Source organism: Oryzias latipes, chromosome 7 (genome assembly GCF_002234675.1).
Source record: "Oryzias latipes chromosome 7, ASM223467v1".
In the NCBI taxonomy this organism is placed as follows: Eukaryota; Metazoa; Chordata; class Actinopteri; order Beloniformes; family Adrianichthyidae; genus Oryzias; species Oryzias latipes.
The window spans coordinates 25450126-25462644 of NC_019865.2; the positions used below are offsets into that span (position 1 = coordinate 25450126).

Consider the following 12519-nt stretch of genomic DNA (forward strand, 5'->3'; position numbering starts at 1 on the left):
TTCCAGCCTTGATGTTTTTCCTATTAGTTACAACATTCCTGAATTCCGGATGTGAGAGTGGGAAAGTGCTTGTGTACCCAATGGATGAAAGCCATTGGACAAACATGATCAAAATACTGGAAGTGTTGCACTCAAAGGGCCATCAAATCACAATCCTCCGCTCATCAAACAGCTGGTAAATTTCTGAATCTTCCCCTTACTACACCTCCATCACCATCCCTCAGGAAAAGCCCCAAAACGTAGAGAGCTAAACCTTCATGGCCACTTTCTTGAGGAAGACTTTGGAGGGCCGTCAATACCAAGGCACGCTATGGGGACTTTTTGAGTTTTACAGATATTTCAGTAAATTGCTGAAAGAAAACCAGCAGCTTGTGGCAAATCTGGCTGCTAGCATAATGGAGAACAAGACTTTGGTAAAGGAACTGAACCAAACCAAGTATGATGTTTTTCTAACGGAGCCCGTGTTTCCAGCTGGAGTGCTGTTGGCGCATCATCTAAAGCTTCCACTGGTGTTAAATGTACGCTGTAACACAATGCTGGTCAAATGGCTGCCTCAGAATGATATCCTTGGCCATCCCAAAACCAGGCTCTTTGTCACGCCTTTACAGGGCCATTTTTCACAGAGTACCAATCTTAGGTATTCCCCTAATCTTTGACCAGCATGATAACTTGGTGCGTATGGAGGCCCATGGTGTGGCCGAAATCATTGACATAACAGCAATGGATGTCCAGTCTGTGACAAACTCTCTAAAGAATCTTCTGGACCCAACAGAACCCTACAAGCAGAACATGATAAAACTGTCGCGGATCGCGATCAACCAATAAAACCCATGGACAAGGCTGTTTTCTGGATAGATTTTGTCATGAGGCACAAGGGTGCTGGCCACCTTCACACAGAGTCATATAAACTGTCGTGGTATGCCTACCAATGTTTAGATGTGATGGCAGTCTTTGGAGCAGTTGGATTGTTTATCTTTACATTTATCTGGATTTCTTGTAGATGTATGTTTAGATGCCTGACAAGAATGAAGAAGTCCAAGGTAGAATAAATGATTAATAAACACTAAAAAATGTGTAAAAAAGTATAACTCTGAATACTTTGAATGCTCCTAAATATGACATGTGATGGCTAAATAGATCTATAATCAAAATATAAAGGTCAATCAAGAAAAAAAAATTTTAGATTGGGTCATTAGTTTATTGTTATTAGTAGATAATCAATTGTATTACAGTACTCCCCCAGTATTTAGGGGTTTAGGGACTAGAGGGACCTGCGAATCTGCAGTATCTGAAAATACAGAGAACCTCTACCCCACCTGCCCCCCGAAGAATGTCTGTCACTGATTCTTTCTCGAAAAAAAAACATTTTGAATAATTTCTGTGTCTTTGTAAAAATGTTTGAAAGAACATTGGATCTTGCTCAACATAAAGAGTTTTTGTTTTTTATTCGGAGCAATAGGGTCATTTTCTATTTGTGCCATAAAACCAGGAGGCCATGCTGCCTCCTTCATCAGCTAAGACCAAGAGGTCCTGGAGCGAGATTTGAGAGTCGGGCACGGCGTGTCAACAACAACGAGGTTTGTTGTGATGCTCTAAAACAATGTTGTTGTTTTTTTGGTTTTCCCTCTTTTTTTTTTCTTTTTTTTTAGGGGAGAGTGCAGGGGCGGGGCGACAAGGGTGGAAGCTCAATTGGGGCATGTGCGGATTTAGTTTTTTGTTTCGTTTTTTTTTTCACGTGTGTGTGCTTGCCACAGAGTGGGGTGTTCTTTTTGTCTTTAATTTGGTTGCCACTCTCCTCCACGTGGGTCGGCCCAGCGCTCTGTTGGTAAGCCTCGGCCGTTGAAGGGTTTTCCTTCCCAATTCTCCCTCCCCCATTGTGATTTGTGTCCCAGGTTTTTAATATATTTTATCTGTAATATTATAATCATTATTATAATTATTATAATATTATCATTAGTAAAATGAATATACTCCAGACTGGCTTCCTAAACACGAATACATATAAAAATAGCCAAATTAGTTAGTCTTTTAAGATTTTGCTCCCTCCAAAGAGCCATATATCCCGTCTCTCCTGCCTATTACCATAACACCAACTGCAGCTGCTGTATTGCATAGGTCTAGATCAGGGGTCGGGAACCTATGGCTCGCGAGCCATATATGGCTCTTTTGATGGTCACATGTGGCTCGCAGACAAATCTTTAATTATACTTTTTTTTTCTTTTTTTCATTAGACCAGTCCTTCTCGGGCGCGATGCGATGCCAGAGGCGCGCAGTAGTAGCGGTGCTTGGAGAGAAAACTATCACTTACTATTATCTATTATTTCACAGAGTTTGTACCACCCGGAAACCTGTGAATTGCCGTGCCTAAAACTGCGCGCTCTCACGGGAGCGCGGAGACGGGATGTGTGAGGAAGAAACCAGAGGGTGGGGGTGGGGGGTGGAGTTGTGGGCACAGGTAGCAGGTGAATCGCGCAGGGATTGTAATAACGTAAAACCTGCTACCCGTCACTCACTGCAGCGTGGGTGTGTGGGTTTGGCTCCAGGTCTGCATGTGAGCAGTCTTTCTCACATGTAAAGAACATTCAGACCAACCTACGATCACGTTTAAAGTCTCAACGCCTCATTTATCAGCAACAGCATAACAATATTATTAAAAAGAATCCACAGACTTATTGTACTTTAAAAATGTTGAAATTACATCAAATGCACACATTCACTTGTATATTTAGTTTTAAACATATCGTTGCTTACTGACGTGGACTGGGTGGCTGTTGGGCCGCGTTAAAAGTTCTCATCTGATTGGCCCTCAGTTCTGTCGCTCAGCCTGTTGTTAGGTAATTTGGACCAATGGGGTTCAGCTATGGGCCGAATAAGGGAAATAGGAGGGCTGGAGCGGAAGGGGGGAATATAAAGTTGGGAGAAGCGCTCTCGTCTCGCTGGAGAGAATAAGGAGTTGCTGAATTAATCGTACGGCGTTTGTTGCAGTCTACAGTAACCAGAATAAAGAACCTTAAAAGAGGTTAAGTCTCCGTGCCTCTGTGTGGGAAAGGGACGCTACATTATTGTATGGCTCTTTTGAAATTACATTTCAAAATATGTTGCGTTTATGGCTCTCTTGGCCAAAAAGGTTCCCGACCCCTGGTCTAGATGAACTCAACTATGCTGACTCGAAGGACTAGCATCTATAACATAGACCTTTCTAGAAATCTATTTGATTTATGATGTTTGGAATACAGAACATTTTTGCTGCTGCAGTGTGAGGTCGTTGCGGTATAAGTAACTGTTGCATCACATATCAACGAGAAAAAAAATTCAACTTAAAAATAAAACAAGATTACAAAATAGATTAAAGTTGTGGTGTTTTAGCATTTTTTAAGGTTAATTTTATAAAGAACTGCAGAGTTTTCTTTAGGTAGTGGTTTTGTTTAAGTTTGATAGAAGATTTGTGTACTACAAAACAACAATAACAAACAAAACATTCAAAAAAATCCTTTTTTTATTCACAAAAAAGCAAGTAACAATGAAGAAAACATTTCATTTGGCTCATACTAAGGCTGTTTTATGTAATAAAACATAAAATGATAAATCCTTAAATTTAGTACAACACATATGTGACACCTGCATAATACAGACCAAAGGTTTGGACACACCTTAACTTTTGGTCTGTACTGTAATTATACTGATCTGCAGCAGAGATGCAATGATTCCCCTCCTCAATTCAGTAAAGGCTGCAACATAATATTTCACAAAAGTACAAATAAACATATCTCTAGCTTTGCATCATATATATATATATATATAAACTGAGTCAAAACAAAGAAAAGGTTTTATGCAGAGAATGTGGTAGACATTTCAGGAGTTTCCGAACCCGAAAGAAATTCTAAATATTTTCACTTTGTGACACAGCAACTCTGTTCCTGCTGCACACAAACATATAATGGAAAATCTTACAAACTTGTTGTGGGAGCTGTCGGATGTGAGTGAGAATATTTTCACTCATCTGAAGATAAACCAGAGGATTGAGAGCACTGTTCAGACACACAAGCCCCCGACTGATCTGATGACCTGTAAAAACATGTTTATCCCACCAAACACAGATATTCTGTTTGCTCTGAATTCTAGAAAAGAGACTTAGGTTCCTAAAGACGTGATAAGGAATATAACAGACGGAGAAAAGAAGAATCAAAATGAAAAGAAATTTCACACACTTTTGTCTCAGTGTCTTCTCTATAGTGTTCCTGCGACAAAGAACAAAAGTCACATGTCCGTAGCAGCCCAGAGTGACGAGTAATGGGATACAAAATCCAGTGGTTGTCCACACAAGGCTGTATGTTAGGTAATCCTCAGTCTTTTCATGGCTTGTAGAGTGGAAGCACTTTTCTGTGCCATTGACTGATTTTGGAAAAAAGATGTCTGGCATACTTTGAACAATCACCAAAAGCCAAACAAGGACTGAGATCAGCACAGAACGAGTCACAGTTAGTCTTCCCATCATTCTCAGAGGATGGACGATGGCCAGGTACCTGTACACACTAATACAGGTGAGGAACCCGATGCTGCAGTACAAGTTCACGTTGAAGCAGAATCTTGTCATCTTGCAGAAAGCGTCCCCAAAAACCCATTTCCTTCCGCTGAAGTAGTACACCATCAAAAAAGGAAGGGTGAACAGGTACAAGACGTTGGCAAGTCCGAGGTTGAGGACAAAAACGTTTATGGTTCTCAGTTTCTGCCATTTCTGCAGCAACAGCTTCAGCCCCCATGCATTACCCATAAAACCAACGATGAATGTGATGGTGTAAAGAGCAGGCAGCATCTTATTTTCAATGTTTTCATAGTTGTAAGAACAATTGGTTAGGTTCATCTTCTCTGCTGGAAAGGAGCCAGTCTAACTGCTGTCCTCTACGGCTGAGTTAGAGTGAAAGAAATGAAAGCAGAACCCAACATGAAAAACTTCCCGTTAAAGCCACACCCAGAAATAAAAATATTTCATAAGAGCTGTTTGGTGTTAGGGTTTTTGTTTTTCATATTTTATATTCTAATATTCCTTATTTATTTCATTTAACTTTTACTTTAACAGGTCATTTCCAAATAATTTTTATAAAGTCATTATTTACTTCTTTAATCCCCTAGAACTAGACAAAAGGCACTTCCTTTACACAGACAACAAGAGCACTGCTGCAGAGAAGAGAAACCTTCCAGTTCAGTGACATTTTTAAAAGTTGAACTAGGACAGCTTTCAAAAAATGTACTTATAACTGACAAAAAGTCCAAATTTGCAGCTAATCCATTTCAAAACTCTTCACAGAATTTACTACACTGGACAGAGGATGTCAAGATGGGTTTCAGTAACTCAGACATTTGAGAGCACTGTGACAGTAATCTACCCGACCGTTACATGCACGCACTGTGGTTCTGCGCGCCTGTCCAGGCTCTCTGGCAGCAGGTATGTGCCGATCTATCAGTCTGGCTTAAGGTTTCAATCACGGCTTCACCGTCACTTTGTGTGCTTGGTGACATGAGTGCCATCGATATAGAAGAAGGATTAGCATCTATCATTTTCATAACTCTTTGTATTGCTAAAAAAACTATTTTAATTGGAAAAACAAGAAAAATATAAACTTTAGTCAACACAGAAATCTGCTGTTTGAACATATCAGCTTGGAAAAAATGTCAGCCCAAAGTTCAAGTAACTTTGAAAGAATTCAGTTTCCCTGGTCTCCCGTGGCTGACTCCATGATTTAGGAGGTGGGGGGCCTGGTCGTCGCTGCTCCTTGCCCTTCTGCCGTGGTTCGGGGTGGGGGTCGGGGCCTCCGGTGCCTGGGGGGGCGGTGGGGGCCCCTCTCCCCTCAAAATATACACTCCAACATAAAACACACACACATGCACACCCTCACAAACACACATACACGCACACATATTTCAGGAAGGTGGGACCTAGGACCATCTGTCCCCTACCCCTTCCCTGGTGGGGGGTACGGGTCCCTTGGCGACAGCTATCGTTTCCCCTGGGTGCCGGTTTCCTGGTCCCGGCGGTGCTCTCTCCGCTCGGGGGGGGTTCACATTACACCTGGGCCGGAGGTGTTCGTGTCCCTGGGGGTGGGTTCTGGTCCTTGCCCCTGGGCGCTGGGCCCCGCCAAATTTCCAACAGCGACCGAGCCTGGTCGCGCCATGTTTACAACACCCCTTGTGGGCCCCCTTTTTCCCCGGGGTGCTCCCCTCCAGGGTGGGGGTGGCTGGCCCCTGCCTTGCTCCTCCCTGGACCAACCGTGGGCCGGGTGAGTGGCTGCCTGGAGTGCGGAGCGGGTCTCCCTTGGGGGGCCCTGGCTCGTAACTGGGGTTGGGGAGGGGGGATGCCCGGAACTCCTGGGTGGTGATGGGGTGCTCGTCTGGGGCTGTGGGTGCCCTTCTCGGGTGGGGCCCTGCGTTGGGCTCTTCCGGCGCGGCAGGGGGGCTGCTCTCCTGGTTGGGTTGGGGCGGCGCTCTCTTTCCCCCCCGTGCTTCCCTGCTCTCTGGCTCTGGGGGCCTCGTGGCGGTCCTGCCGGTCCTGGCCTAGGTGGCGGATTTGGTCGCCCGGGGGGCGGTTGTCCCCTGCCTGCTGCCGTGTGGCGTTGGGGGGTTCCAGCTGCCGCTGCTGCTGCGGTGGGGGTCTGTGTGTGGGGGTGGCTGGGCGCTCCTCCTCCTTCTTGTCACATTCCACAATCCATTTTAGAAGAACATAAACACTCACCTGAGCACAGGTGTTAGCTCACCTTTGCACTAATAGTTTGCATGATTGAATGAATGATTTCACACTAATTGGTTCAAAGGCATAGGTATGCGTGTGTACATGTTGACATGTGGACATTTTTGCAGCTAGCAGGTGTGTTGATAACATTTGAGTGTGTGTGTGGACAGGCCTCGCCCTTTTTGTACTACATTTAAACCTTACCGTAATGATAAACAACCAGTAAACCTGTCTGCTCTATGCTGCTTCATGGTCTTATCCCACCCCCTCCCACTATCACCCCCCCCCTCTCTCTAACATCCCTCTCTCTTCTTCCCTCCTTTCCTTTTCCGTCCGGTCCAACACCAAAGATTTTCAAACATGATTGAAATTACCAAAGTTTGGCCTCAATTACAAAAGGGGTTTATTCAGACATACCTTTGGTTTGTCTGAAGATTAATAACCCCTGTTGTTAAAGTGAAATATGTCCAACACAGGAGGCCCTCAGTTCTCATCTGTCTGCCCAGCTGTTGGACAGGACAAGTTAAAAAAAATTATAAATTTTTTTTTTAAAAACTGTACTTATAAATATCTATTTTATGAGGCCTTTCATTTCATTTTTTCTTGTTTTTAATTTCTTTAGATATTTTTTTCCCCTAAGATAATTAAATCAAATTTATTTTCTTAGTTCTAATTTGTCTCTTTATTTGTAAGTTGTCTGTTAATGTATTAAGCATTATTATGTTCTTTTTCTTTTTACCGTGTTGACAAACTTTTTCCAAATACGACAACACTGACACGTGAAGATCCTTTCAAATAGTTCCGGTTCCGGGTTACAGCAGCAGGACGCGTGGCGTGCCTCTCTGCGAATACAACTATCTTCAAATTACTTAAAAGGTTGATTTTCTCCAAAAAAGAGAGCTGACCATGCCCCCGAAGAAACCCCAGGAATACGAAGACCTCAAAAAGACTCTTGACATTATTCAAGAGACGCTGAAAAGTTTTGTGGAACAAGTGTCGGCTAAGCTAACGCCACTTTGGGAGATGATGGAAGAGTTCCAAAGATTTCGGGCTCAAAACGAGCAGCGAGAAAACCGGGTCGAGATTCTGGAGAAAAGACTGGACGATGTGGAACAGCAAGTAAGGATGAATAATGTCATTCTCACTGGAGTACCATTCAAGACTCGAGCGAAGCTGAATGCAGCTGGAGCAAGCACTGCTAATGCTGGCGCTAGCGTAGCTAGCAGTGCTAATACGGAGATCGGTGCAGAGTCTTTGATACAGCAAATACATTCATTTCTCACATCTAAAGGGATTTCCCTGGATCTCAATACCATCGAGACCTGCCACCTGCCAAAGGAGACGGATAAACCAGCGATCCTCATCAGGTTTGTGAATCACAAACACAAGCTAGCTTTGATGACCCAAAGGAAACAACTGAAAGGTTCGGCTGCTTATCTGAACGACCATCTGACCAGAAGGAATGCTGAAATCTCAAAACATGCACGGCTTCTCAGGAAGCGTAAGCAGATTGAGAACACTTGGGTTAAAGGCTGCAGGATTTACGTCAAACCGCTCGGTCCAGAGGACCGGTCCAAAGTTCTGGTTGTGAGCACCATGAAGGACTTTGAGAAGTGTTTGATCACGGTCGTCTGAAACAACATGGAGTAATAAACCAAAGAGCCAAATAATTTCAAGAAATATGACACGTGGATTCCTCACTTTTTCTGTATGTCTGACGTAACCTGAATAACAGCAGAGTTCTGACCTGCAGACAACTTGACCTCAACTTTCACCGTCGCTGATATCAGCTGAAGAAGGATATGGACCTGAATCTAATGTCTGCAGACATAACATGGAAGAGAACTATTAACTGTTTTGAACCCAGAGGATCAGCTGTTATCAGTAAAAGAAGAAATACCAACCTTGGACAATCGACAGTTATGGACCCTTTTTATTTTTCCCCTACAGCATTTCTTTATTATATATATAAAAAAAAAAAATACAAAAAAAATATTAAAAAAAGTAAAACAAATGATTAATCACTTATTGAAAATTGTTTAATTGATTGACTTTTAATGATATTACTTCACTTTCTCCAATAATTGATAAATTGATTCAAGAATCTTTCCTAATGTAGCATAATTTTGCACATGTTTTTAACTTTTGATACTTGATGAAATTTTGCTATGAAAATTCCTGAAACAGTGTTGTGTCTACTTTACTGATATAGTATTATGTTTTATTCATATGAATGGCTTTTATAAGTAACATAATCTGCATATATTTCAGATGACTGATCTGCATTTGCCATGTTGATTTCTAAAATAGTTATTTTTGACGTAATACTTAAGTAATTCATCTTTGTCATGTGCTTTATCGATATCTTATGATTTTTAATTCTGTCTGATAAAAACTGGGAACCGGATATTGATAAATCATGTAATAAAATGGTTACAGTATAACGGGGTGGGATTATATAAGTTCGCTTCCTTCCACTCCCTTTCAAGCAATATTTATTAAAATGTCTAATTATCCTAAGTTTGATTAGTTACTGTATGAATGTATAACTGATGTTTATATTGCTGTTGTGTATTATTTCTACTGAATTGCTTAAAATAAATCATTTCAAATCAAAATTTCAAATCAAAGGTCAAGACAGATTGAATATATCCCCTAACTCACTGAATACTGTTCAATTATCTGTTTCTTACCAGTTTATTTTCTTAAAAGCCATCATTGAAGGAATGTTTTTTCTCCCAATGATTCTTGTTATGAACTGCTCCTGTTATTTAGAATATATTATGTAATCAAATTAAACTTCTGACAACAAAACAGCAGACAGTCTCACGATAGTAACACATCAAAACTTTGCACTGAAAGATTGAAAATGACTGAAATGTGAAGCTTGAATCTTCTCCCTACTCTGTATAAAGTTAATTCTATGGTCACATATACAACTGCTTTTGTGCGATGGAGAGACATCGGCAGAATCTTCAAGGTCAGCTGCTGCCGCCGGATTTTTTGGGATATTGTTAGCATTGTTGGCATGACGGCAGATGGCGGCAGTCTTTGTGGGGATGACGCTAAATCGCAGGCTGGCAGCGGCTCTGATTGGGCGATGTGTAAATGCCTCTGGTCGGCAGCGTTTCAAGTGAGGGGGTATATAAAAAGTGGGTCATTTTGCATCACTGGTCATTCAGATTTTTTACACCAATTATCTTGTCAATTTACAATTTTTTAAACAACAAGCCTTCCAAGAAAGCTCAATGTTCTGTCTTCTTTGTATACCTCTGAGCATCAACTACGATTCGTCAATACGCAGGTCTCTAAGTCGCTCTGGTGCTTTCAATCCCTCATCCCCATTTTGACTTATGGAGGCCAGATCGCCAAATTGACCAAATCACCTCCGGCCATTGCTGAGTGCCTGTGCTGCTCCAGTACGGTTTAGAGCAATCGGCCGGTGGCATTTGGGACGGCTGGAGGGTGGCAGTCTGAAACCGCCGATCATTGGAGGGTTTTGGAGAACTTGGAGACCTTCCCATCAGTCAATTTTCGCACTGCTGCCTTCCTGCCACCCACCTGCTGCTGGACTGCCACCCGGCTGCCTCCAAATGTGCCTGGGTAGCCACTGACAGATGTCAAAAAATCAATGAGTCGCCATTTAATTTTAACTTTCTCTTAAAATTAAAGCCGCTGCAGGGCGTGTGAAAATACTGCCTCCTGATTACAAATGCCACAGTGCGGTCACTTGCCGAATTTGCCAGAAAATTAACATTTAGGTTGCAGTGGTGTGGAATTTTGGTCTATGTGACCGTAGTCTAAGTGAATGTTTTAGATGGTTGTTTAAGATGGCTCTCAAGTACACAGCAGATTCTGTATTTATAAAACTCTGCGTGTAATTACACCAGTGGATATTGCTTTTGTCCAGCTGAAGGTTAGGGCAGGAACACAACTCCTAAAAAGTAAAGGAAAATCTCAATGAAGGTTGTATCCACAGCATTTAGTGTTCACTTCACAGATTATTTAAATAGTGAGGCTATTGTATTGAGGTGATAGATCCACTTTATTTTATGTTTTCCACAAAAAGGCTTGGTGTAAAACTGAATGCAGATCATCTGGTGATCAGCTGTAAAGGCCCCTGAAGGGCTTTGCTTAAATCCTGTTTTCTTATTATGCAAAAGGTAAATGTTCACTCTTTGTCTTCACCTCACTATGTATCAAAATGTTTCAACATCTGGCTCATTACTATTGTAAGGCAGTTACTTCAACATAGGATAACCCCCTGTCAGCCTATTCTTATTAGTTAAAGAAGTAACGTGATATTAAGTTGTGGGTAACGTGAAGAGATTTCACAAGGTGCTCACGCTCATCGCATGGACAGGTCTCTCTGCTGTTCTGTGCCAGAGCAAGAGCCTGAGCAAATATTGCAAGCCTGTTGCTGTTAAAAGGCATTATCTGTTCTTACCTGCTCAAGACAAGTAAAAGTTTCCGAGCAAAGACTGCTTGTCGTGTGCAGTGATTTCCCTCCCCACGCACGTCCTCCTGGAGAGTTGCGCAATCGCCATCACCGGGAAACCACAGCACGACACTATTTTAAAAACTCTGTTTCCGAACAGGTGTTCAAGGAAACACAGGAACAACTAAAAAAGGCTGGATTTGTTATTTAGATTAAAATCTAAAAGGATTGTTCCTCTAGTTTTTGACAAACTTTTCTATAAGTCTTAGATGTTCTAAGTTGTTTTCAAGTACAATAGCACCACATAGAGGCCATAGCATTAACACTTTCTTGCAAGTTCTTGCATTATTTCCCTTAAACTGTCACTTCATCATTTTGTCTGTTTCAGAACCACATGGAGGTCAGCTTTGTGATCGGAGACATGGGGGGGAAAGGGCATTTCTAAAATTTTAACTAAATGAGTAACTATTATGAAAATCTGTGTTATAGTGACAGTATTCATGTCTAATGGAACTTGTTGGGTTGGGCTTGTTGCCCAACCCAGAACGTGTTCAGAGCTGCATTTACAACTAAAAATAACATGCAGAAAAACAACCAGAGTTCACTCCTGTGGCAGGATGAGTTAATTGGGCTCCAAAGCGTAGGTACTCCCATCATGAGGCCTAAAGTGTCCAGTTTTCTGATCAGAATGTCCGGGATGATTGTATTAAAGGCGGAGATGTAGTCCACAAAGAGCATCTGAACATGGCTCTGCTGCTCGTGGCTCAGCGCAGCATGCAGGGCTAAGGCGATGGCATCCTCTGTAGACCGGTTTGTGCAGTATGCAAACTGGTGGTGGTCGAAGTCTGGGGGGAGGTGGTCACTGATGTGCCGGAGGACCAGTCTCTCGAAGCACTTCATGATAACTGGAGTGAGGGCCACTGGACGGTAGTCGTTGAGGCTGGAGATGGGGGATTTCTTCGGCACTGGGATGATGGTTGCAGATTTCAGGCAGGAAGGTATCACTGCCTGGGCCAGGGAGAGGTTGAAGATTTCTTTAAAGATGGGTGCGAGCTGAGGAGCACATGCTCTAAGCACTTTGCCAGGAACCCCATCTGGGCCAGCTGCCTTTTTGGGGTTCACAGCTAGGAGCGCCTTCCTGACGTCGTCCTCAGTCACAGTAAGTGACGTGACTGGAGAGGTGGAGCTGGATGGGATTGGGGGTGGGGGTGGGACTGGTGCGGCAGAGTTCTGTTGTTTTGGAGCCTCAAAACGTGCGAAGTAGTTATTCAGCTCCTCTGCTAGGCTGCATTTAGATGGTCTGTTACTGTTACTGTTACTGTGGTCGGTTACTTGACATCCCCTGTAGTTGGTGATG

At 42.7% G+C, this 12519-nt stretch overlaps 1 protein-coding gene across 1 annotated transcript; it reads right to left on the reverse strand.

The window, feature by feature from the left end:
* Positions 1 to 3850: 3850 nt before the first annotated feature.
* LOC110015388 (P2Y purinoceptor 1-like) lies at positions 3851 to 5346 on the reverse strand. Its single transcript, XM_023956912.1, has one exon. It carries the CDS (start codon positions 4859 to 4861, stop codon positions 3881 to 3883), a length of 981 nt encoding a protein of 326 aa, XP_023812680.1. The 5' UTR covers positions 4862 to 5346; the 3' UTR covers positions 3851 to 3880.
* Positions 5347 to 12519: the final 7173 nt, after the last annotated feature.

Bases quoted from the DNA above. Each gene is read 5' to 3' on its own strand.
- LOC110015388 (XM_023956912.1), bottom strand. From the start codon at position 4,861: ATGAACCTAACCAATTGTTCTTACAACTATGAAAACATTGAAAATAAG.